Source organism: Phymastichus coffea, unplaced genomic scaffold (genome assembly GCF_024137745.1).
Source record: "Phymastichus coffea isolate CEN01 unplaced genomic scaffold, Cenicafe_Pcof_1.1 PCOF00086, whole genome shotgun sequence".
Taxonomy (NCBI): domain Eukaryota; kingdom Metazoa; phylum Arthropoda; class Insecta; order Hymenoptera; family Eulophidae; genus Phymastichus; species Phymastichus coffea.
Window position 1 is genome coordinate 316,111 of NW_026706897.1, and position 27,571 is coordinate 343,681.

General features: G+C 37.8%; 2 protein-coding genes across 2 annotated transcripts in view; both read right to left on the minus strand.

Moving 5' to 3' along the window:
* The window catches only part of LOC131669022 (discoidin domain-containing receptor 2-like), a 96,261-nt gene that overhangs the window by 37,311 nt on the left and 31,379 nt on the right, over window positions 1-27,571 (minus strand). The window lies entirely within an intron of this gene.
* On the minus strand, window positions 3,487-5,166 carry LOC131669054 (inactive pancreatic lipase-related protein 1-like). The gene is made up of 6 exons (XM_058943626.1): window positions 5,046-5,166; window positions 4,697-4,908; window positions 4,535-4,632; window positions 4,185-4,459; window positions 3,896-4,045; window positions 3,487-3,812 (listed from the first exon to the last, which is right to left on the minus strand). The coding sequence occupies exons 1-6, from the start codon at window positions 5,164-5,166 to the stop codon at window positions 3,487-3,489; spliced, it is 1,182 nt and encodes a 393-aa protein (XP_058799609.1).

A 27,571-nucleotide genomic window follows, 5' to 3' on the forward strand; every position in this document is an offset into this window, starting at 1 on the left:
AAATAATCTTTCATTAACACATTTAACGGCTCGAATACAATTGATCGACGAGGAATATATTTGCCTGTATATAGTTTACAGCAGCGAGAAATTGTATTACCGATTCTTTATTTGTTAGAATAGGAAAATTTTCGATGACCGGTACATGTTCAGCCAGGACTTTAATTTTAGCCTTGAATATTCGACGACCTAAAACAGTTATTACGCATCTAGACTGGAAAATGAATCATTACGTTCGCTTACAGGTTAGCGGCGAAGGTGGGTAAATACAAGCCAATTTGATGTTCTGCTTATCGGCCGAGATGTATATGGTAGTTTTCATCGTATTGCCACCGAAAATTAGTCATGACATGCCGAAAATCTGACCGGAACGACTTTCCTGACACTCGCGGTGCAAGGCGGCAATCGCCGATGCGACGCGCCATATTTGATACGCGAGGCGACGCCCGAACCGAGCGAAGGCGAAAGGCGCATGCGTGGCTGCACCTTAAATTAGTTGTCATGAACACGTTGGGTCGGCTGGGCTTCGACTCGCATATCAATATGGCGGTCGTGTCTGCACCTACCACCTTGAACTGCAAATGTCAGGAAAGTCACCCCAACCGAATTTTCGACATGTTGTGACTGATTTTCAGTGCGAATACGATGGAAATTCCATTTGGTCAACCGCAATAACGTTTGTTAGTTTTCTAAAAGGTAATTTAAGCTTTTTTCACGCTATCTAAAACAGTTTTGAACGTTTCATCGTCTTCTTTTCTTACTGTTAATAAGAATCCGTATATCATATATATGAACGCTTATATTAAGTAAACCAACAAATATTTCTAAATATTTTCCAAACATAATAGAAAAATAATCTGATGCATAGCTAATATACCATACGGTAATAATAGTTCGTATATGTATCTTTTAAATGGCGTATTAAAACAATAAAGTTGATTCCATCGTCAAACGTGATTTGATAACCGACATTAGTATCTAGTTTACAAAATATTTTTGATACTTCCAATCTTGACAAAACTATATCTATGGTCATGACTGGATCTACAGCGCGTTTAACATATTGGTTAAATTCATATAGTTAAATCAATGCAAAGACGAATCCCATATTTATATTTTTCTTTGGAACAACTACAAGAGGACTACATCAGTCAGTTGGAATGTTGATAAGTATAAGGACCCTTATTTTTTAAAACCTATCTGATTCTTTCTTTACATCAGATAACAATGGTGTCGCTACATGACACGGTATATCCGAAAAATAAGTTTAAAAAAAATCGAAAATAGTAATTTTCTGTTTGAAATGGCCAAGACCATCAGAAACCTCATCAAATTTTTATAGCAATTTAAAGTTTTCGAAATCACCAGCTTTTTGAAATTAAAAATTTCGCTAATTGATGCAAATTATTTTATCAATTTAGTTACGACATACATTTTTGATGCCACCTTTTTAGAATCTTTAAAAATAGTAACGTATAAGCTTTAACACGAAGTTTTTTACCTCTGAACCATAAATAATTTTATCTGAAGGTATGGTCCTGGATTTTATATTACTTAAAATATACTTATCGGAAATGCACGTGATAACTGCGCCTGTATAGATCATAAAATGTATGTCATTGGAAAATCCCATAATTTTTACATTAATCGAAAAATCATTTTATTTTTTATTTTTCTTTTATCCGTTTATCGAACTTTAAAAAGCATTACTTATCGATATCCGCGTCGGAAACTTGATCGTCTTTACTGTCTTCAATATGTTGAATTTTCTTTGATCTGCAAGCTCGATCACAATCCAATGACCTATTTTTTGACAATCAAGGCAAACTGACTTCAAAGCTGAATATTTTGTCATATCCTTGTGGCAACGAAGGGCAGATATAAAGTGTTGGTTCTTCTTTTAAAAGTCAAAATATCTCTTTTGATTAGTGTCATTATGTTTGAGATTATTTTCAGAAGCATTATTTTTCTTAATAATACGATTCACTTTATTATTTTAAATAAAATCTTTGTTCAAATGTTCTGAAAAACGTGTACTACGTGTTTTAGTTCAAATACTATCATAAATCAGTCCGTTTTTTATTGTACCGTACTTGTATAAATCGGCGAATGTATGTAACGCAGGTACAGATAAATCGATACCTGGCCGTTTTATTGCACTCTCAAATTCAACTTATATTATCCGTATAAGTTGAATTTGTATCCGTACTTATTTCAGGTGAAATATATAAATTGATCGAAATTCTCTCTCTCTCTTTTTCTTTCTCTCATTGTCTGACTTCCTAAATGATTTGTGAATGAAATGCATCTATAAAATCTAGTAAACGACGTAATCCACATCTTAGGTTTACTAAAATCGATAAGTTTGGTGGATAAATCTTTGACATGACAACAAAGGTTGACTTCGTGGAGGTTAATGGAAATGTGTTCTTAATTATATTGAAAAACTATGTATTTTTTATTTTTACTTAATTATTATTAACTTGATATATTTCATTTGATATACCATGTTGTAGTATAGATTTATTATTATATAATAAATACGGTACAATGATTATAAAAGACGATACAAGGTGTACAGTAGCATGAGCTTATAATGACGAGCTGAAACTGGCCTAATAAGTAGAAGTTAGTTGTATAATAACAAAGGCTGTCTCATTAGAACGCTCTATGTTAAGTACTCTTTACGCGACTATATATTCGCATTCTTATTCGGCTTTTCTTGCAATATTTATCATTACAATTGAAATTAAAGTGCTGCCATAGTTATGCCAAGAAACTTGATATCACAAATTTTTAAACTGACCTTTCAGTAACAATGTAAAAAATATTCTGACGTTCGTGCCGGATCATAAATAATATTTTCTTTCCCTGACATTATGTGGAAATAGGATTGGTATACTATTGCTCATAATATGTAAATATCGTCTTTCAATTAATGTATTATCGTATGCTGTGGCAAACTGCACGAGTTTTTAAGAATATTATTTCAATTTCCAAATTGAATTAACTGTATTAATATAGATTTTTCTTTACATACTCATAAACTTTTTCAACTATTTTATCTATGGCTCCAGAAATGATGTGATAGTTAAAAGACTTAAACCAATATATAGCGATACTAGCCCATAATTCTTTGTAATATTAACGAACAAAATATCGTAATTTTATTTAAGAGAAAATTTAAACTATATGTATTTATGTATAGTTTCAGTTAATGATATATCGTATAGTCCATAAAAATGTGATTTATTTATTTAAACAAATCCCATTGTTTGTCATTTATATGAAATAACAGTTTATAAGTTTGCTTATTTATATCCGGTTGCATTTTTGAGTGTATTTAATAATTAGAACCTTTTCGAAGATAAGAAATAACCTTTGTCATCAGCGAGTGTAAAATATTTTACTCACATCTGCGGCAATAAGAAGTACTTGAAATTATTACAAATATATTGACTAATTACAAGTCGTTTATGTTGCGTTTCAATTTTTATAAATATTGAACCACTGTGACAATAATGTGAATGGTTTTGGATTATCTGAACTACAATTTGTTTTCAGCAAATATATACCTTGGCGATATTTACTATAATTTTCCGCATGTATTCCCATCTCGGCGCAGGTCTCATTAGCTTTACAGTTATTTTGATCATGACAACTTAATTCTTTTTTCGCTATTTCTGACAATTGTTTAAAGTTTTCTATTTTCGTAGCAAAATATCTTTTATTTTTATGGAATGACTCAATAAAATATCGAGCTGACATTTGGTGATCGCATATCATATTACTGCCGTTGGATATTCTGTGAACTAAAATAGTATATAAATAATAACTACTGTTCTTGTCAATATTTATAAGTAGAAATAATATTTAAGCAATTGTTCATATTTACTAAAATTTAAAATGAGCTTATATTCATAATCGAATGTAGTAGCACTTTTGAAACAATCAATTAAATCGTCATCATAGATAATTTTTTCTCTAGGCTTGTTAATACAACTGGGCTGATGGTCTCCTCCATTTGGATAAAAATCAATGTGGCCTGAAGAAGAGATCAAAATTTATAAAACTTTAAATAGTCGTATTTATTACCTTAAATTTAATTCTAAAAATTCATTTTAAATCAAATCTCTTCTACATTTATGTTATAAAAAACAACGAGCAGTATCAGTGACGCTCACCCATGGGTTCGTAAAACCCAAATGTCGATTCATGTTCATCACTATTACTATGTATCACATCAACAAAGTTAGCACAATCTTTATTCAGTTTATAGGTTGCATTTTTTTCGTTATTCAAGATGGGTCTTGCTGGATCGAGCCCGGTAACTCGATCTACAAACCACGTGTCTTTTAACTTCAAAGCTGTTAAGCCAGCGATATGCGCGCCAAGACTGTGTCCTATTATGTGTAGAAATTTTGGTTTGCCATTTTTCTTAAATATTGTCCTTAACATGCTAAACATTTTTTATAGAAAATTAATGAAATAATAACTAAAGTAAATATAGTCGTGATAAATTTTTACGACATACTTAGCAGTTTTATTAGCCACTTCATCCACAGCTTTAGCAGCTGTAGAATAAATGATATTTTTGAACCATTGGACGACTATTACGTTTGTATCTTGATTCTAGAAACAATGAGAAATTTGTAATACCAATGAGTATGGATATCATAATATATTCGCAAATTACCTGAAATTTATGTAATTCTTTAACCATTGATGATATCCATGAAGTTGTGCGAACATTTAGGTATCCAGGAATGATTATAGTCGTTCTCTTTTCTGAATCAAAATTGACCTCATTTTTAAGGTTAATTTCTACCTCTTTTGGTTCAGTATATTTTCCTTCCGAGTTATTCACGTAAGCATAAAAATAAATACTCAACTCATTCTTATAGCAATCTGTTTCATAATTAGAAAATTACATTTAAAATTTATCTATTAGAAATAGTAAACATTTATTTGTTTGGTAGTATTTAATATAGTCAAATATAAGTATTAAATCTGACATTATTCTTTTAAAAAAAGCGGTTACCTACTTGAACTAAAAGGATAATTGGACAAACAGTATAGAAAATTCATTCCTTCCGTCAAACCACTACAGAGCACTTTTGAAATCTTCATTTCTTTTGATGCTTCGATATTATAACAACAAGCCATTATAATGGCCACACTTTGAAAATATTTGAAAGATTCCATTTTTTACGCTTAATCAAAATGATAACTTGCACATTTGCTGCTAACACTGATCGAAGTGGGAAATCTCATATATTCGTTCACATATATAACTCAAAAAATGATTTATGTCTGGGCACATATCACTTGTTTCATACCAACTTTTTAAAGTTAATGTATGCAGATTAAATATCCGAATTTCTTTTGTATTCGAATTATAGTTGATTCAAAGCTACTAGTAATAAATCTAGCTTTCAAATATTAAAATAGTTGAACTTTGGGTTCAAGAGTACATATCATAATGAACGAGAAAGATTTTTTTTAATTTCTAGTAAGTATTCTGAAAATCGCTTATAGACGATAATATAAATATTATAAAACGACAAATATAAGGAATATTCTAAGCAATATAGAACATGCCGTAGCAATAAATCAACAATTTATGATTCTCGGCAACCTGAAATATGAAGATTGATAATGAATGAAAATATTTGACAATTCAACTTCCAACTCTAATGGCGAAGGCAGCATACGATTACAAATAATTGATAATTAGAAAAATATATCCGACACTGAGACAAACAGCTGTCGTCATATTTGATATATTACACCTGTTCAGATATGATAAGACTTTTTTGTGATCGCAAAGTAAAGAATTTAGGGATAAGTTATTGTTAAAAGCTGATATCGAACATTCGAAGAATAGATACCACAGAGATATGGAAATTGAGGAGATCTTATCGGTTAATGATCCTGGGTAGTCTTCCATATTAACTAGTTTATATTTGTTTACAATAATTTAGGATTTTTTATATTGTCAGCAAATTGATAATGACTGTTTATTCTAAATCTGAAAGTAAGATGAAAGGTTTTATTAAATTTTTACAAAATTTAATAAATTATTTACTGCAAATTTAGCTATAATCTATAAAAATAAGTATAACACTTTTTTTATTATTGATTATTATCGCGTCTCATTATTTGTAAACGTTACGTATTCAAATATACAGGATTTACAAATATAAATAATGTAAGTAAACAATAAATTAAAAATTAGTATAATCACGATTTTATATTCTATTTTAATGATATTTGATCTAAAAAATATGATTTTGCTGGTCTTACCTCGATCCAATCATTTAAAAAAATTTGTAGAAGATTTAAGTGAACAATAAATGAGAATTAACGCATTAACGCCGAAAATTTTAAAAATTTTATATTGAAAGTGTTAGACAGTGGCAATAGTTCTATAGACACTTGCAATAATATTCCTATATATATTTGAGATTGCTCTAAAAGATTCCATGGTCAAAAATTGTTTTTATTTACAAAGAAATTCAATATGGCGTTATCAAAAAAAATGATAGAAAAAAAAATGTTCAAGACCAGATCATATCAAAATCATTCATTTTTACTCAAAAAAAATGTCACATCTTTGTGAAAACTTCGAAAACTTTCAAATATGGTTTTAAAATAAATTGAACATGGAAGTGTAAAAATGGCGGTTTTTCGTAATAAATTTTTGTTTGTTTATTATATATATATTAGTCAATATAAGTCACTGCTTCATTGTGCAAGGATGCTGTGCGTGGTGATTTTTTTTATATCGAAAATTAAAATTACAAATCTGATGCCAAATTTGCAAAATTGACTATTACAAAGTTGTTCAAGCAAATTATTGTAAAATTGAACATTTATACAAGACACGTATACTTTAAATAGTTTTTGTGTTAATTATTATAATAATATTAATAATTGCAGTAAGGTGCTCGAACATAAAAAAAAACACACTTAATGACGAGTAATTAAAAAAAACCGTCAAAATCGAGTGAAAATGATAGCTTATAAAAAATTTATAGGAAAAAAAATCAGAAATATTCCACTCTGTGGCGCCAACGTAGCGGTAATGTTGCTCTATATTGTTAAATTTGATACCAATAAAAATACTATCTAAATAATACGCTATGTTGCGGGACTACATCGGCTCTAGCTACATAAGCGCGTATGCGAGCGTAACAAGCGTATGAGTGCGTTGTGTGTGGAATAGTTACTAAAAAATGTAGTGTAGCCAACTGTCGAATTTGGATAAACAATATCATTATTTATTCGGAGGTAGTCGCTATTAAAAGAAGAGAATACTCGAGATCATGAATAATAACACATAAGTTGAGGCTATGATTAAGTGTGGTGTAATCGTTTGCTCAAACTACTTTTGTTCATCCAAATTCGACAGTTGGCTGTACTACATTTTTGAGTAACTTTTCCGCATGTGACGCATTCATACGCCTGTGTATGTTTGACTATGTGCTTATGTAGCCAGTGCCATACAACTTCAGTGGGTCAATACAGTTTCGCACGAGGAAGTGAATGGTGACTGCATGTTTCACATTAGTGGAAAATTACTTCAGATAAGGATAGAACGAAAAATCAAAGGTCTATTATTCCGATTTTTACTTTCAATTACAATCGCTGCTACATTATTTTTTCTTTTTCATTCACATGTCAATGTCATATTTCATTACAAACTTTCCTTCCTTTTTTTACTTACAATATTACCTTTTACAGTTGCTGGCACATTTTAATATCTCGCGTTCCAATTTAAATATATTTATTTACATTCACTTAAATTCGCACATTTATAATTAACAATGTAAGTTTTAATGTACAGTAATTAAATACAACGAACATTCAACTTTGAGAGCCGTATAAGCATGTTGCAAATAAAATTGATATTAAAGACGAAAATAAAAATATAAATTAAACATTTATTTTTGAATTTTATGCGTGAGTGTTACAATAGTTATTTATATGTTTTAGCTGGGATAAGTGCAAATCATAGACATATAAAAGATAGTCTGCTGATGCCACGTTATGGAAATGTCTGCGAGAGTGATAGAGATAACAACAACTAGTGAGAAGCTTCTGTCTCTTTCTAGTCGACGTTTATTGGTCTCATGGGCTTCCATCACGCAAATAAACGTCGACTAGAAAGAGATAAAAGCTTTCCTCTATTTTTTGCTATCTCTCTCACTCTCGCAGACAATTCCATAACCTGGCAGTTTATCCTTTATATGAATATTGTGCAAATACAGCTGAGGTCGACCACCCCCAGATCAGCCCCGGAAAATAGTTAAAATAAAAAAAATAATTTTCAATAGAGTCGAATTTGCTCGGTTCGGCTATGTTGGCCAAAAAATTTGCCGAATTATATTTTCCAATAAAAAAATACCAATTTTTTTCTTCTTTGCTCGTCGCTCGCTGTTTCGGCCTGATACTGTCCCACGCACAAACATCTCCTCAGCCGTAATGGCCTTTGCACTGACCAAGGTCCATAACTTCAGTACATAACGGATAATATAAGGACCAAAACAGTGAGAGAAGCTGCCTTCGCTTTCTACCACCCCACCCACAAACATATCCTTAGTCGTAATGGCCCTTGTCCCGGCCAAGATACATACTTATTCCAGTTCAACTTGTACCTCAATTGTCCACCATCTTGAGCTATGGCTGCAATAGCTTTATAATAGGAAAAGCGAGCGACGCTGCCAGCGGAGTCACGGTCTACCGGTAATTAAAAACGGCTATAATTAGCGCAACCATTAATTTAAATCTATCCGCAAGGATAACGTTTTGATACACTAAGGTGGAAGCTCGTGGAAGTGAGTAATGAAACTCGGAAAGGGCGATAGACGGCTGGCAGAGACGATAGGGCATCCTGCGTTTAGTTGTCCCCTCGAGTGACGATTTTGAGACAAGTTGTATAAACTCGAGAAGCAGTGAGGACAGTTAGGATAGAAAATCCATGTCTGGGACTGAAATATACGCTTGGTTGAAAATTCGGTGACGCTAATTTGGATGAAGAAATATATCGCTCTAATATAGAAAGATCTTCTCTTCCAAGCCTGAACTTGCGACTCTTTGATGTGAAAGGCAGCAGAATGATTTCTGAGAGAGTGCCTGGCAATAATGTCTTACTCTATGCCGGAAAGACGAGCCGTTGCATACTATAATAGATTAGCCATGGCGAGGCTTCGCACAGATGAGCAAGTAAGGCCCTTCAGTTTCAGCTGGGCACAAGCGTTCTGTGCTGTGTGCAGCGACGCCAGTCTTATAAAGATCCATAAACAGAATCGAAGTATGAGCTAAATGCGAAACGACTGCGGTTTCTAGTAGGTTATTCTTCATCCTAAAGGAGAGTGACTTCTTATAGAATTAGAGTTAGTTAAGAAAACGATGGATCTTTCGAATAACTTTGACCCAGTGCTGTTTACCACGGCACTAACTTCACATCCCTTACAGTAACAGGTTCAAATGTGAAAGGTGGACATCGACTGATCCCTGATCTGAAGGAAATTCTCCTTCATGAGAGGGAACGTCACATTAACCACTGTCATGTAGTATGTAATTTTTCTAAGTCAGATTCCCTCCTAGAGCTCTAGTAAAAGAAGAAATGGAAGGGAGAGAGAGAGAGTGTGTGTGTGTGTGTGTGTGAGTGAGTGCAGCATTTACAGCGTTGTAACGAAAGAAGTCGAAAGAGCATCTCGAGAGATGAAACGAGAAAAAGTCCTTTGCGTTTGTCGAGACATCAACAGCACAACGCGCGAGAGAGCAATTAGAAAAACCGTCGGCGATCAAGTGTACCGGCGACAAAGCAACGCCGACTGCGCACGAGAGAAAAACTAAAGAGGCTAGCTAGCATGAGAAACACACTCAAAGGACCAAGTAAAACGGGATAGGCGAAAAAAAAGAAAGCTTCTTGGATTACACAGTGAATATGGTAAATAAGGTTTGAGAAAGGGCTGCGAACGCGCGCGGTAAGAGCATCAAGAGAGCGAAAGTGAGGGCCGCGCGTACGCAGTGGCAAAAAAAGGGAGCCTAAGGAAGCTTGAGTGTCGGGTAACCCTCGAAGTAAAATGCGCGAAACTTGCACACACGCACGCCGAGAGTAGAAAATTCCGAGCTAAGAGAGGCTGTTCCCCCTCCCCCATTTTTCTTTCTTTTTTGCGCTTTGTACTAATTAGCTTGTGAAGTTGCATTTATAATATTAACGCAGTAGTGCTACTAATCAATTCGCGTTTGCAATAATTAATTTACAATAGAATATACTTTAGTATCGAGCTTACCTGCAATGGAAACAAAACATTTTATGCCGAGATAACTTATAATTTTAGAGCTTGTTCTTTGCGAAAACATTAGCTGTAATGTATTAATTTACTATTTATGCCAGTAAAGGAAAGTATAAACTACAATGAAGAGAAAATTGGTCTGTAAATCATCAACGTAACTTTAAATACACAAAATTCAAAGGAAACTCTTAAAGTGTGAATGAAAAAGATTCACGGGGACATTTACGATCCTTTCCTAGGAATCGAGATTGAGGTACGTGATGCACTTCCGAAATAGTTTCCGAAGAGATCGACTCGATCTACAGTTAGGTGTTCAGACTATCAATAATGAAGTGCGAATACGCTGACATTCACTCAAGTGTATTATAAAATTTGTTACTTACATTCACGTTATGTCTGAGTTTCTATTTAGCTAATATTGTATTATTAATTATCGTACATTAATAATAATGATTTTAGCCCTGTAAAAAAGTTGCAATCTATTATTTCAAAAATAAAATTTATATAAATTAAAAAATAATTATATAGAAACCTTATTTTTATTCATCTAATTATTATTACATTTCATTCAGTATAACGGTTAAATAAAATTGTAAAAATTATGATCAGTTTTATAAATAAAATTAATTTATAATTTTTAAAGGAAACAATTTAAAGATAAAGATCAAATGAAAATTGTCTTGAATGATTTTCGTTATACAAAATGAGTTAAGATTAAGTTTTATATAATCGAAAGCGTAACAACTTACATTAATTGTTCGTTTAAATTAGAAAAAAGAAGAAAAACAGATTAACGATTTGAAAGGAGTAAGCTTATTCAGCTTCAAAGAGTCTTATTGCCGTTGGCTCACAAAGCATTCATAAGTAATAAACCGTCTTCACAGCGCAAACATCCTAAATAATTAAGGAGAAATAAAAACGCGCCGGACTAACTCGCTCTACTCCCCCTTTAGCTTCACAATTCCGCTTGTTTGCCGAGCATTCCATTAAATTGGAAAGATTTTTTTTCAAAGGAGACGCCGTGGCGTCGCTAAATATTCCAATCCTATTAGGGCCATCGGCGCACTCGCGCATACATTCGCAAATGCCAAAGACACGAGATAGAGAAATTCGAGGGGAAAGAAACGAGACACGGGGAAAAAGCTTCTTTTTTTTTAATAAATCATAAAAGTGAGTTCGCTCGTGGAGAAAGAGTATTGGGAAAAACGAGAAGGGAAGAATTTCCGTCGCGCTTTATTTACTTACCACTCGCGCGCTGTTCGGGAAGTGATGAAGAAGATAGAGAGCTCGCTTTTTTTTCGCCAATTCGCCAAATCGAACTTTCTACTGTACTTATTTTGTTTTCTTTTTTTCGCCCTGTCGAGAGAGTTGGCTGTAGCAGAATTTACGCTTGGCTCGCGGCGGCTGACCGTTGTCAATTGCAAGGTCCAACCGTAGTCAATTGAAAAAGAGGACTTTTGCCCGAAGAAGACTAATCACTAAAGTCTGGTAGCTGCAGAGAAATATTGACCTTTTACGAATGAGGTGGACATATACCTTTTGATTTTTATTCATTTTTTTTTTATTTCTTCTACTTTGCTTCGACAACAATTTGGTGTGTTCGCTATTTATCAACTTGATCAATGTCAATTATATTGGCACGCTGTAGTTTTTTGTTTGCACTTTATCCAATTGAATGATCGATTTTTGCCATAAGTCAACTTACATAGAAAAATAAAATATGCTTGCGACGATATGAGTACGTCAAAATTCATCAAACATTAGCGTTATCGTCACGCGTAGATTGCATATTTTGCGTCTGATTATGAATTACCGAAGCTTAGAAAACCAACGCTCAAAGGTAATTACATCGCAAAGAGATTCCAAGCAAAAACAATGTATCAGACGACTGACTCGTCCAATACTATGTGCAACTGAAAAATGTTATATATATTTTTTTGCTGTCGCACTCGGCGTATATATGGACAAGCAAAGCTCATGGCACACGAGGCTGGACAGATACACAAAGGTGAGCTACTGGGGAATTTATTTAACGGGTTGCTGCTGCTGCTGCTGCTGCTGCTGGGACGCATGGTACGACAGAAAAAAAAGAGATGAATTATTTGATGGATACGAAAACGGGAGGTTCGATGGCCGCGTATACACACAGAGGAAACCCTCGACGTGACGTCTGGCTTGGCACGTTTGCATATCGCATTTTTCACTGGTCCACACGTGCACACGTGTGAGGCCTTTCGGCGCGTTTACAGTTCGACATGTCGATAAGCGCCCACTATAGCCGCCCTCTGGCGACGCGACGCAGATAGGCAAGCACGCACCCGCGCACGCAGTCGGCTTTACATAAATATGATGCGTCCGATGCAAAACAACGTCATTATTATTAGAGGAGAGAGAGGCAGCTTTTGACCCTCTTCGTGCGAGCTTTTTTTTGGTTTGTTTGTTCGAGTACGTTGTCGAGCATCGCTTGCTTAACAAGCCTGTTTTTGGGTTGACATCTCCCAAATGCTCTGTGATTAATGATTCTGACACTGCTTGCTATTTGTTTTACCAGATGTTCTCGAGTGGATTACTGCGCGGTATTCGAAATCGCACGCGTAGTCTAATAATAGATCTTTCATATGCGATATACATTCAACAGATGTCATTTACGAGTCTATGAATGGAAAACATTCAACTTTCTATAAGATAGCAAAAGTTTTTTCATTATCTTAATGTAATGTGAACATTAGGCTCTTGAATAATTTGATTAATTATGACTTCTTTCTCTTTCTAAATACTACATTTTTATATTAATTTGCAATCATAAACGTTTAACTTCACGAATACTTCAAATTAGTTTGGTTACTATCTCGAAAAACAGTATTGTGAGTATAACAACCGAATGATATGATTTTGTTTTATATACTTTTTTGTCGATTGTTTGATCACAATCTTCAAAGTGTAAGCAACACACAGCTTAGGATGAAATATAACTGTCTGGACTCTCAACAGCGTTCTTTTTCCGTAAAGAGGATTTGTAAGCTGTCATACTTTCCGTAGTTCATGGAAATAATAAAAAGACATTCTCAAAATCAATTCATATTTGTTGTTTTTTTTAATTCATGTTTACGAGAATTGCTGCCGTAATTTAGTACGTTCTACTTAGTATTTAATAATTATCTTCAATGTAATGAGGAATATCCCAAAATTAAAATCAATAAATTAATATTTATTGATTGAGTATTCCTAAAGAGCCATTTGTCCATGGTCTCTTTAGGAATACTTTATTATAAAACAATACATAAAAAAATGCAGTTAATATCAATATGTCATCATCACAATAAACAAAAGTTAGTTACACTCACAATTTTGGAATATTTTCTAAACATTATACAATGATTTTCTTTCAGTACAACTGAAATCATCAAACTTACTTAAACTAAATCTATCAGTTCCGTTGCATATTGTTGAGCATCCAAATCACAGTTTTGATTAAAATAATGTAATGATCCTTGACAGAGAAAGTAATTATAAAAAAAGAATAATATCAGAAATTATTCATATTAATAGTTATAACAATAAAATTAATCGGAAGGAGGATAAACATTTTCTTAGTAGTATTTGAGAATCAATACAGTTTTAAACGGTTAAAATTTTTAAATTTTAATAGCATAAATAGGAATTTGTAATATCACAAAAATTTTTGCTAATTAGTAAATCTGTAATTCTGTTCATAATCTTATTAACTCGGAATTTTCATGTCAGAACCAAGTATTTACAGTCAGTTCTTTCAAGACCATGTATCGAGACACACATAATTGACTACGGATTTCCTACTTAACGATTTCAGTTTTACTGAAAGAAAATCATTGTATAATGTTTAGAAAATATGCCAAAATTGTGAGTGTAACTAATTTTTGTTTATTGTGATGATAACGTCTTGATTAATGTATTAACTGCATTTTTTATGTATTGTTTTACAATAAAGTATTACTTAAGACGCCGTGGACAAAATGGCGAAGCGTAGGATTCGAGTGAAGTTTTTAAGTTATTGATTTTAATTTTTGGGATATTCCTCATAACATTGAAGATCACTATATGACAGAAGAAATAAAATAATTCGTTCTTATTAGGCTTAGAGGAGCGTCAGCAAGAGCCATCAAAGATCTCGGTGATGCAAGATCAAAATATTAGAGAAAATAAGAATTAGAAAATAGAGAAATATAATAAGAATAGAGAATGGTATATCCACGGCCTAGTACAAGCGTTGCTTTAGCGTATCCGTTTGAAAGCCAAATATCGCTTCGAAAATTATGTCAGAATTTAATGACATTTTACTTTTGCACAGACGTTTGGTTGAAAATTTACAGCATTAGTCCGAAAGGAACAATGAAATATATGTATATGTTTACTGGCGCAGCGATATCTCCCTGGTCTAACGAGCATGGCACCTAAAAAACACCTGCTTATCCTTGGCACAGTGCAAACAAGGCTAATTAAAGCCGTCAGCACTGAGAATTATTTAGCCTTCCGTAAACGGACGAACACGTACTTCAAGCTCAATAAAATTTGAGCCTCAGAAACACAGGGGCAAAAGCCATCTTTATCCCACTTGTATTACGTATGCAAAGTTACCGAGTTAGAGAGGGCCGAGCTCTTGGAAATTCGTGCGCAAAAGTTAGCTACACCGGACTATGGGAGGGTCAGAGGAGGGAGGGAGAAGGTGGTGGCGTCGCGTTATTAAAGATGTAGAAAGTTCCCTGCGCGCCGTGAAAAATTTATCCCATTCCCGTTCCAAGAGCTTGGAAAAACGCGCGCGAGACGAGAGCTTCTTCCACGTCCGTCGCATGCGCGCTAACGAAAAATTCCCAGTTAAAAATTGATATTGCGCGCAGAGAAGTAAAAAACTTCCCTTGCCGCCTTGTTGAAGACCTTAAATGCTAAGTAGTATTTATTATTGAACGAGCACGCGAGTGGTCGTTGCATTATTTACGACGCAATTTTCAAAAGCAACAAACATCGTCTGTTTTTAAGCTAACGTTGCCAAGTTTACAATGCACGCCAGTGTTGATTTTATCATGGTCGCGCAGCTGCTAACGTTCTCAAGTAGCGATCGGTGACTCGCTGTTATTTCTTTATAACTTAAATCGCGAGCGAAAGTATCTTCTACTTCGTTCAGGCAGAGTTTGCTCGATCTAGCGTATAGATTAGAAAATTGAAAGTTTTCGGCTCGCTCGAGCAAAGTCGCAATGAAAAGGGGCAACGCTTAAAACAGCAATCACAGCCAATTTGCCGATTTCACGAAGAATCCGCAGGCGCGCGCGCGCCCATGAAAAAAAAGTAACGCGAATATTCCATCGATCGAATTCCCGTAACAATGCGATTGAAAATACCTCGCTTTACCGATGCAAAAGCAAACGTGGAATCCCATCAGAGAAAGAGCGAGAGAGCGCCCATTGATTTCTATGTTTGCACGTGTGCGGACGTAAAGCTTCAATTTTCTGCGTCTGTTTTTAATCTTTCGCTCGCGAGGGCAAAGTCTCCGTGTCATTATTCCGTTAAATGCCGCGTCGTAGGCGATGATAGCACTTGTCGCTTCTTTTTATCTGTGAGCGTACATGTATATATATATATATATATATATATATATATATATATATATATATATATATATATATATATATATATATATATATATATATATATATATATATATATATATATATATATATATATATAATACTCGGCTGCGTTTACGGTCACGCTGTAAAAGTCGCCAAGAATTTCAGCAGAGAGCGTGCTCGAACAAAGTCGTCAAAGTCTTTGTTGAGCGCTTAATGCCTTGCAACTTCTCTGCGCGATCTTTTTTTTTACGAATTGTCTAATTGAAAACTTCCGTCGAGCTGCGCGAGGAGAGTTTTATTCGCGCAGTGCCTGGCTTATACTGTTTATTACATTAGCATAATGCTCGCAGAGGCGTCTATTTGCTTGGGCGAAGTGTTTTACATTAGGCGTGCGTTAATGAGAAACTTTTTCGCTTTCGTGAAATCGGAAGCTTCGCCGGAGTGACAGTCGCGCGAGAATGTCGCATGCCACGGTCCATGGCTTCGCCCGATTCTTGGCCCACCAACCCGAAATTGCTGAATTTCGACGCGGAACTTCACACGAGCAAGTTTGCCTTGCCGTGGTGATCGTAACTTGATGCAACGATATATACTTCTCAAGTTTTACTCGCGAACAATTCATCGAGCGAAAAAAAAAAAATACGCCGACGGTTGATCCCTGACTCAAGCAAATAATTAATGTCACCGCACGCCCAAACCTTCAGACTGAAATTCCATCCACCCTACTCCCAAACGAATTTCTACGTGTGCACGTATACGCATGGCAGCTACATCTAGAACTTTTATATACACGACGAAGAACGCGGAAAACTTTTTTAATACTAAATTCTTGGCATCGCGTGTGTTGTTATTTTTCCTCTCTTTGCGGCTCGAGTTTTCGCCCAACAAATTGCGATGCCTAAACTTCTGGTTTTTTCTTCTCTCTCTCTCGAACGTTATTATTATCTTGATGTATCGGGCGAATTTTCTTCTCAACTGTCGGAGTATCTTCGATGGAGTAATGAAGAGTAATTGGAAGTTGTAAATGAATGACGGAAATATATTTTGTTTTTGCTTCTACCCTCAAGGCGTTTCGTTGGGGCTAACTTGTGAAAGCTTTCACGTGTTTCTCGTAAAAAGTTTACTACGTGCGACTGTGTGTGTGTGCGAGCGCGCGCGCGCGTGCTTGTGTAGTGTAATAAAAATGCAAACTGCGGCACATATATATATCTGCTGCGCTGAGACGTCGATGAGTTAAAATTTTACTCTAAGATTTATGCATTTCGTAATACTAACGTTTACATCTTCACCTGTTGCGGTTTTGATTTATTCATTACTCGGTTCAGGGTACGTACACCTGTTCATTTGTTCATTCCGTCAGATCGCGCACACACAAGTGCGCACGTTTTATTTGATAAAAATAATAAAGCATTGTTTTTTATGATAAAAGTACAAGAGTAATTATTCTACCATTATAAAAGCACAACTTCAATCTTAGCGAGCGAATCTTTACACAATACCGTCATTTATAACTTGGCCGCCACAGAAATTAAAGTGTAGATAAGAGCAATTAATAATCGTTATAAAGTATCCACTCCTCAAGTGTCTCCAATAACATAACCGTTAATTACGTTTATTTCATCTAGATCCTTACATTTACAATAAAATTCCTTTATAGACAAAAGTATAACCAGAAATAGTAGTAAACGTACCCTTTTTAGTAATTGGATTATTGAGTTATTGGATTATTATTAAATATATGAGTTGTACCTTACTCGTTAGGTCTTACTCTCTCTCTTTCTATAAAATATTTATAATGCTGTGGATAATTTAGAAAATAATCTTATGTAACCGTTGCCTCCTGAATCTCTTATATTTTCTAACTATGTACAACTCGTTGTATCCCATAGGTGAGTGAGAGTACGAGCAGCGCGCGCCGGGAAAACAGACAGATATACGGGGCATTTTGTTGACGGGTTGACCGCGCTATTATTCATGCCACATGGTCTTGACGCAGATTTGAAAGTCACTGGCCTTCCATCTGATCATTAAGGGCGAAGTACCTGGAGATGGCGTTGAGACAAAGAGCCTGGCACGCTGCTCTCTACCCGTTGGTCACGCGACAACCTTTTGCCGAGAACCCGCAAATGCGGTCTTGCGATTGTCCTTTTGAGCATGCCAACTTTCGAACTTTCATTGTAAGTATCTGCTCGATATCTGATTCCCACTTTCTCTTTCTGTTGTTAGCCCTTGCTTTGTCTCTCTTTCTCTGTCTCTCCCGTTGCTTTCTTTACCCAGCGCACCTGACTCTTCTACAATCGTTCTCCGTCCGCTCTACATTAGCCTTTTCGTGGCTTACAACGTTCTCCGCCGGGCCTCGAGGCTTGAAAACCTCGTCAACGGCAATCTGTGCTACCAAGCTGGCTTTCGCTCAGCACACGAAGTGGTTCGCTTCTTGCCGTTTACTCTAATCACTCTCGCCGATACTTTATACGCAGGGGACTACGTTTCGCCATCGAAAACCCCAGTATGTTATAAATTATTAATTATTAAGCGCTCACCTATTGATGTTTGTGTTATTAAATTCTTTTTTCCCTTTGTTTTATAAATCGGTCGTTTTTTTTTTCTAAAATATTTTCGTACATTTTTTGTTGTTGCATTCGCGAGTGAATGGAAGTGTGAATGCGCGAAAATTGCTATGAATTTTCGCCTGTCTGGAAAATGACCGTTTTCAACTGTTGGGTTCGCAAAAAGAGTTGCAGGCTTTAATGACGAGGGAAAGAGAAAGAGAGAAAGAGGGGCGCCGAATTGATTGGTGTTTTCGTTTTCCGCGCTCGAAATGACTCGCCGGAAAATTTATTGATACTCAGCTTCAAATCCGCGAAATTACGTTGATATATATTTGATAAAATTTGCCGGGAAGTAGTTTGATTGACGTGGTGTAGGTGCGAGAACTCGAGTGAATAGTGAGCTCTTGTAATGCACGTTAATTAAGGTACTTGGGGCATACAATTAGTACATTTATCGTTGCGTTATGTACTTGTAATTAATTAAGGGAATCACACGTAGCAGTGGAATTTCGGCACATTAAGTCTTCGACCATAATTAAATACATTTGGTAGGCGGTACTCCACAAATCGGGCGAATCGTCATCGTTGGTCAATAACTGGCCTGGAAAAAGAGGGCGTAACATTGGAGCTAGGAAAGAGGCAGGAGAAAAACCGAGTCTTACCCAATTTCAGACTCTCGTCCGTGTGCATCCGCAGTGCAACGACGGCCGACACCTATGTACGTGCGCCTCGTCGTCACTTGAAAAGAAACTGTACACTTTGCACACTCTCGGACACTTACCTCGTTTCCCTCACTTGTCCCCAATTGAAACGTAGCAGGCGACGCTTCTTCTCTTTTGTTCCCTCTCGGCCTTTCCACGCGCTTGTTATTGTTCGATTGGCGCAGTGCTTTCTTTTCTCTTTTTGTCGCGGTTGATTGGAGGCGCGGGCGTCGGCGCGGTTCACGCTCTGTTGGCTCTGTTCGCACGGCTTTGTTTATGCGGGCCGAGCGCGCGGCTCGGTTAGTTTTTAATTTCCCGGCTGTAACATACAACGACTCTGCTCCACTGCCGGTTAATTAACGGAACGAGCTTGCCGCCCGGTAGTCAAATATTGACTGATGGAATAAACTTGATTTATAACGCTATGATGCTTCGTTTCGCGATGTCGTAATTATTTTTCACGGTCGTTGGCTTTCACACTGGCTTCTCGCCGGTCCCATCACTTTTTCGTTCTTTTGAAATGTCCGTCGGATTGAAGTCGCAAAGCGATGTGCGAGCAGAGCGAGATGGCTCTACACGGCCACTCAGCGCTGAGTGCAGTCTAACTTTGCGTCGAAATGAAGTGACTTTACTCGAAAATCCTTCTCAACGCTATACCTACAGCACACCCTTCGTCATAATTCCATCCCTTCAATTTCATAAATGAACTGACTCCACGCAGCACCAGCTCATTGTTCTTCGTCTACTCGTCACTTCAGACACTCACTGATTTCTCTCGCTTTGTGTTCCGCCTGAATTTTATCTTCCCCTTAGGGTCTCTTACGCTCTTACCGCACGCGTGCGCAAACATTTCATCTCTCTCTCTCTCTCTCTCTCTCTCTCTCTCTCGTCGCTTAAACCGCGAGTTTCGACGAAATGGAAAATGAGGATGGGTTGCAAAGAGGATTAAACGAGAGGGCTTTTCTTGAGAGCTCCGCTTCTATTGTTTTCCTCCATTGCTAAAAAAAATCCCGGCCTGACCTTCGACGTCGTCTTCAAGGAAAAAGAATTTTTCCTTTATTTTTTCGGCGGAGAGGAACGTTGAATAAGACATGGCGACGGGGTGCAGTGATAAGGTGATTGTAAGAAGAGTGCAAGCTCTAGCTCTGATTGAAATTCCGTGGTGCGATAAAAGTCGCACACTTGAAATTTTCATTCGATTGTTCTCTTCTCTCTACTCCTCTGTTTTCCCACCCGTGAGTGGAAAAGAGCCGCTTTTACGTGAAAATTTATCGTGATTCAACCGTGATTTACGACTTACATACTTTGAAATTGTTGGTGGCATTGATCATAGTTCTATTTGCCTCACTTATCTTTAACACACACACACACAAATATTTATAGTTAAAATGAGAAGCACCGTTATGTCATGAAATCATTATATAATCGAAGAACTTTCAGAAAAATCTATCTCTTGTTTAGTATCACTTATATAACGATGAATCGGTCGGATAACTTGTGCTTTAATATCAATGGCGTATTTATAACAAGTTTTGTCTTTGGTGACCATAGCAAGTTATAATCACAATTTCCTTGTAGGCCCCATAAAGGGCGATCAAAAATATTACCCGAAATCGAGCAAATAAACTAAAGCTCTAAATGAACCTTCGCGATTGATTTCACAACTCCGCCCAATCAAAATTTTAAGAAAAATGATCCCTGTAAGCAAAGATTTGAAACCTTACTTTGCCAAGTTTAGCTCCTATACACGACAATACATCCAATATCTTTATTTTCAGTCAACACTTTCATACCTTTAAACTTCTTTATTTTCCATCTCGAGCTAGATTGTACGCGTTGCTGCTTTCTTTCCTTTCCATGTCCGTCAAGTTAAACGCTAGGGGCAAAGTGCTAATTAACTTTTTCCTGGGCCACTCGCGCGTCTTTGTGAGTTATCGTATAATCCGACCGCTCGCCCGCCGCGCGTGCAAAAAGCCCCATGCCGAAGGGTTAATGCCATTCAGAGCGCACCGCTTGATCAAACAAATGGAGGATTACGACGGGGACTTTACCCTTATACCGTCGTCCTTGTCTCTCTCTCTCTCTCTCTCTCTCTCTCTCTCTCTCTCTCTCTCTCTCGCTTCACCTGCGTCACTGTACTCTAACGAGGAGGGCGCAGCAGCTCCTCGCTTCCCACCTCTCTTTTTTTATGCTTGCCTCTCTCACTACGCCGATTGTTTTAATTAATGTAATCACGCGTCGTCCGTATGCGGTTGGAGAAGTTAGACTTACGCGTTTCTTTTCTGAAGCTCGTTTTATGCGATTAAACGGCAACCTTTGTGGCGCCGCGCATCGCGCTCGACGAAGTTGCTGATATTGTCGAAAATAGTTAATTTACCGAAGCACGAATACACGTTGGCTTATACACCTACTAGGATGCGCGCAGCCCTAATTTTGGATGTAATACTTTACGGGAGAGATAAGCTTGTATAGCTTTGCTGTTTCCCTCCCTTCTATATATATATATATATATATATATACGGCTGGCCTTCGTTTCGCTCGTACATTTTCATTTAGCTTGCGAAAGTAAATGAATAAATAAATCTCAATGGAGATGAAAATAGCAGCACAGGGAACGTTTGCTGAATTGCTTAGGTGGCGTGCGCGAGCGCGCGCGCGCGCTGGTAATGTGTTACAGGGCCTCCGTATTGATTTCGTCGACGCGGGAAACACGAATTCGAGAGTAAAGTAGAACCCGATTAAAAACTTGCGGGGTAGCACTCGCGCGCACTATGCCCGGAGCTTCAGTTGATTTTGAGCATTGACCGATTGTTGTGTCGAACTGCAAACAGAACGAAGAGCCCGTGCGGTAATTTTCATCGGTCGTACAAAGACATAAGGGGAGAGAGCGCGCTCTCGAGTATTAACCGTGGCAAGGTGGAAAATTTAATTTGAAAAACAGCGACGCGGCCGACAGAAGGAGCGGGGAAAAAGGCTGACTGACGCCGGGTGATTGACAGAGTCTGCGGGCGAAAAAAAGGAGAGCGAGGCGAAACGTCCACGAGCGGAAAATACGCAAACCAAGGCGAAAATCTCTCTAGAGAGAAAGAGAGAGACGCGAGGCTCGCGTGCACACAGTGCGGCGAGGAGGGGGGGAGGGCGGGGAGTCGATTCGATTATTGGATACATCCGCGCGCTCCGCGAAAAACTGCTGCTAACTGTTTTAGCCGTTGTTTTCTGCGGGCGCGCAAAAAGGACTAATTCCGGCGCGCTCGCCGACGTGTCTTTGATCGATTCGCCAGCGCGATTAAAATGCGAGCGAGGCGAGCTGCTGGGAATGCGAGGCGGGATTGAATTGCGATTAAGGAACTATGCGAATCGCGCGGATGATATTTGGACCAAGTTATCGCGGCGTCGAATAGAACAAACGGGATTCCAAAGCGGGCAGCAGCAGCAGCAGCCTGCACTCCAGGGGGAAACTCTAAATTTGCCGATATAAGTTCCGCGACGGTTGCTGTATACAGACGAGTGAACGAGCGCAGGAACAAACTAAATATTTCACTTTGAAAATAGCTTCTTTCACTTGCACGAACGGAGACAAATTTAGCTTGCGACTTCGCTAACGAGTTTTAATTGCCTAAAGTCAAGCGATCCTCGGCGCTAAACGATCGGCGCCGTCTTATTTGCTCGCGGGGACGCAACGCGCCGTCGCATTATTTCGCTCGAGGCGGCGCGACGAAAAATGGCGAACGCTATCGCGACCGATAAATATTTTGCGCGCTCGGCGATGAATTTTCCTTCGGCCGGGCGCATGATGTATTCAGCCTGCAGAGTGACGCGTATCAAGCGCGCGCACGCCGAGGAAAAAAATTAGGGTCTCGCTCCCGACGCCAGGATGGATATACGTTTACGAGGCGTGAAGATAAGCCGGGACGACGCCACACACTTGTGGCTTCCTCCTTTTTTGATGTCGCGCCGTGGCGTCCATTCAACCTTTCGAACGCTCGCGCGGCTCCCGATACAGCGTAATGTACTGCGCGCCAGTGTGAAAGAATGAAAGATCCGACTGGATATCCGCGATGCGTCGGCGCTGCTGAAAATTGAAGCGAGCTACCGGCAAACTGCCGACGCGCATTACGAACTGACTATAGAGCTGGTGCCGGGCTTGTCGAGCGCGTTCGCGCGCAGCTAAATTTATAAAATTTCAGCGCGCTCCATCTATTGCCAAGAGCTCCGCCGGGTCGCCCATTGCTCTTTCCGTAATGAACTTGAATGACGCACGCGACAGATGCATTACGAAACGAGTCTTGTGGCGATTCCAAAATGTTCGTCTAGAAGCTTCTCCTCTCGCGAGCTTCATGATTAAGAGGCGCGTCTCTTTTATTTCCCCCTCTTGGACTCTCTTCCACGTTGTTTCGCCCGCTTATTTTTAATAAACTATGTCGGCTTTTTACCCGACGCGGCGGAGGATTTGTCGTCCTCGTCGCAGTCTCTTGATTAACGGCCGAATCATAAACTGCCTTTTGAGAAATAAAACGCGCGCAGGCTTAGCCTTCCGTTGGTTATTATTATGAATTTCGCTTTGTTTTGCTTTTGCAAAGTGCTCTCTCTTTTTAAATGTGACACACTTGATGGTCCTTTTTATTTCGCGTTTTCAGCATGACAAGCGCGCTTTAATGAGATGCAGGTGAGTTGTTGATGGGGGTTTTCTCTTCGAAAAATTAAAACGAGCATCGCCAGCGTTGCGCGCGATACTTTTAAAAGGCATTAACTCCGGCGCTTGGCATTTTTTGCCTATTTTCAGCGAAGGAGAATAGTGCTAATGTAGAAGCTATTTTCATATACCTTCTTCCATTGAAGGGCACATGCGTTGGTGTAATTTAATATGCCGACGACGTTAGGCAACACTCTACATTCGACGTAAGTACGGCTTAGCAATAAATCACCGGCTAATATGTAATTCAATCTGCGCGAGCTCGCAATACAATCGATATTAAATTTTGTTTTTCCTTCTTCGCACATTCGTCCACTACTTTCGTGCATTCCACTACTGCCACCGCCACTAAGAAAACTTCAATTGAAAGCGTGACCAAGCATTACCGGCGCGAGAAAAAACATTTGGGGCTTGCTATTAACGATACCACCAGCGCCCTTTCACTCTGTCTCTCTCTCTCTCTTCCTCAGGATTTCGTGCAAAGTCATTACTTTAACCGAGGGTTGCATTATTAAAGGTCAAAACACGAAGGCACGGCGTTGCTGTTCTACGCGCGCAGCTGGTGCGCGCGGCAAAAGCGATATGCAATTCAAGCGAAGCTCGACGCGGCCACGCGTCGCTCGCGTCAATTTGCGGCTCTCGAGGGGCGAAAAACTAAGGTGACATTTTCGAACGGCAGCGCGCGCTTGCATGCATGAAGAAGAAAAATATCGAAAATTTGTTTTTCGCTCGTGACATTTCCTCGCGAGCTGGAGTTTGGCGAACGAATTGGAAATTCTTTTGATGGCTTCTCGGATCTCGGAATGAATCTTTTTATCTCGTCGTCGAAAAGACTTGTAGCACAAGCGTTTCTACTTGGATTATTGCCAGGATGAAACGCTTGTAAACCAATCGAAATTTAACATCAGCGTGTAAAGATAAGAAGTAAAACGCAACTAGAATCAGTATCTCTTCTTTAAAGTTACATGTATTCCTTTGTTATTGGAGCAATCTCAGCATATTAGCATAATTATATATTTATTTAATTTATGAGACGATGAACATAAGGCTAGTTACCTAGTTTCGTGTTTTCAAAAGTTTGTTTCTTCCGGATTTTCATTAATAAAAATCAAATTGCGCGAAGTTATTGATAGGTTACGACTATGCTCACTAACGACACACAGTTTTTCTATAATTTTTTTAAGTTTCCATTTAGTTCCTCCATCTACCTTTCCATCTAACCGGAGCTTGCGAATACGATATCTGACGTATTTTACGGCGCTTATTACCGCTAAGAATTCGAAACTGCAAGGTTCTGACGTGACAATTCACAGATAGAAATTGTTGTGAGAAATAGAAAATATTCAAAGGTAGTTGAACAGTTCAAATTGAAAAAGGACGCCAAAAAGTGTGGGCTATGTAAAATTTCTAGTGAACAACTTAGCTCGAAAGACCGTCTAAATGAATACGAACAATCGAAGAAACAAAAGACCGAGCAAGGCAATTCTTAATTGAATGCTTATACGCGTTCATCGCAGTTTGCACGCGTACTTTCCATTTTCGTCCCAATAATGTAACGTTTACGTTGCAAAAAGCCATTTCATCCTACCCACATATCGATCCGAATTGTAGCGCGCGCGTGCAAACAGAAGAGGGTTCGCAGAGTGATTTATTGGCCATTTTTCTCTCTCTCTCTCTCTCTCTCGCGCGGGCGAGCGTACAACTACGACATCTGTTTTCTTCGGGGCTAATTGTTTGTGAGATGATCTACTTCGTACGAGTTCTTCTCGCCTTTTCACTTAATTAATGACCTCCGTATAGCTGGATGAAACACTTGCCATTTGCGTCAGTAAATAAATGAGAGCTTATTTTATTCATCGGTAATTCGACGTTATTTACTCGCGACATCGTTAAAAGTTCAACTTGAACGGAACTTTCGCCAAAGGTTATTTGCGTTGCTTTTTATTAAATTTATTTTCATACGTACTTTCAGTTTGCTAATGAGCTGATTTGTTACTATGCCTAGAACTTTTCTCCGGTAATTTATAGCAGTCGACAGCTACACATCGAGTCCGGTCGAATTGCTTTGATGCGTCGAATCGATTTGTTTAAAAGTAGCCTCGGCAAACGGAAATCCAATTATTTCACCTGGATCGACGTTTTCTAGAATCGTTCAAGTTTTGCAGAAAATGCGTTCGAGCGAGCGCCGCACTAATCAAATGTTAAACCTAATCAAACCATAGTGCGTGGGCAAACAAAAGCAAAAGGGCGAGAGAGGAGAAAAAGAGCGCGCGAATCCACTCTGAAAGCATCTCAATCTAGAAGCTCGGCCGCGATAAAGTCAACAGAGAGAAGAGAACAAGTACGCGGGGCATTCGCGGCGAAGAGCACTCGGCGCAGCAGTTTTCCCCCTCGGCAATCGAAGAAGCGAGTTCGCCGCTGCCTGCTACTCCAGGGAGTTTCGCGTTATCACGGAGCCACTGCTATATCCATAACGTCGCGACAGGTGAGACGATTTCAACTCGATAGCCGCGTCGCTGCGTCGCGTCGTCGCCGCGAAGGGGAGCGAGCACATATACCTACATATATATGTAGACGGCAAAAAGAAGTGCCGCGACACCTCGATTATCCTCGTGATAATGCGGCGCGCTCGCTTTCACGCGCAGTCAAAAAGTCAGCTTTTCTCAAGTTTACATTTTCGATAGCGAAGGTTAGACCTTGTGCCGACAGTTCCATTTCATTTTAATAGATTGGACTTTTATGTGACACTGACGTCAATCATTCGAAATCAATCGACGTGCGATGTGCCTTGCTTTTGGACGTTTTCAGGCTTCTGTTAATTAAATTTATATAAAAATTCTGTTAATTAAATTTATAATAAAAAACCAAGCTGATATAAATCAAGTGATTCTTCAAAATTTATTATAATTGAATGGAGTTGACGATGTACTTTCTAAACGCAAATTAGATGGCATTGCGTCTAATTAAACTACTTGATACAAGGAAGAAAAAAAGGCTAAAGAAAAATTAATCGATAAATATAATAACCTCAAGAAACTTGATTTACGTCTACTTCATCCAAGTAATATAATTGATAATGAACCAGGAGATAGTATTAACGAAATTAAAGTAACTGAAAAAATACAACTAAGTGTTGAGTGGCTGAAAAATTAAGAAGAGCCGTGGTATGAAGTTAACCCATTAAGTCCCAAATGTCCTCAATTTAACTGAATATTCAACATATTTTTTCTCGTATATTACTATAAAAAAAAAAATTCGTTTTCATGACGTCCGATGTAAAATTTTATGCTCTTTCAGAATATGTAATCAAAATTTGACTAAAATTTATGGTTAAAAAGTTATAAAAATTTTTATTTGCAAAAAAATGCAATTTTTTGGGTTAAAAAAATTCTGGATTGAATTTTCGTGCTAGAAATAAACTTCCATTACGTTTATATTGAATATAATATTGATATTTTTAACTGTGTATGTGAATTCCTCGAGTCATTGTTTCTACCATTTTTTTTTCTCAATGTACTCGTAAATTCAACGTTGAAACAAAAATATTTACACTCCATCATGTACAACGGTTGCGCATCTCCGTTTAATAAAAAAAAAAAAAAACCGGAGAAAGGAGCAAGCTACCCTGTGAAATCTTACACTATGCGAGCTTGTTTTGCCTTCATTAAGCTCCGTCGCGTCGCTTGCAATTAAAAATAGCATCGTCCTTTGATTCGCG

Coding starts and splice junctions, on each gene's coding strand:
- LOC131669054 (XM_058943626.1), bottom strand. CDS start 5,166: ATGGCTTGTTGTTATAATATCGAAGCATCAAAAGAAATGAAGATTTCA. Junction 4,633..4,696: donor AAGAATTACATAAATTTCAG/GTAATTTGCGAA, acceptor CATTGTTTCTAG/AATCAAGATACAAACGTAAT. Junction 3,813..3,895: donor TAAGCTCATTTTAAATTTTA/GTAAATATGAAC, acceptor ATACTATTTTAG/TTCACAGAATATCCAACGGC.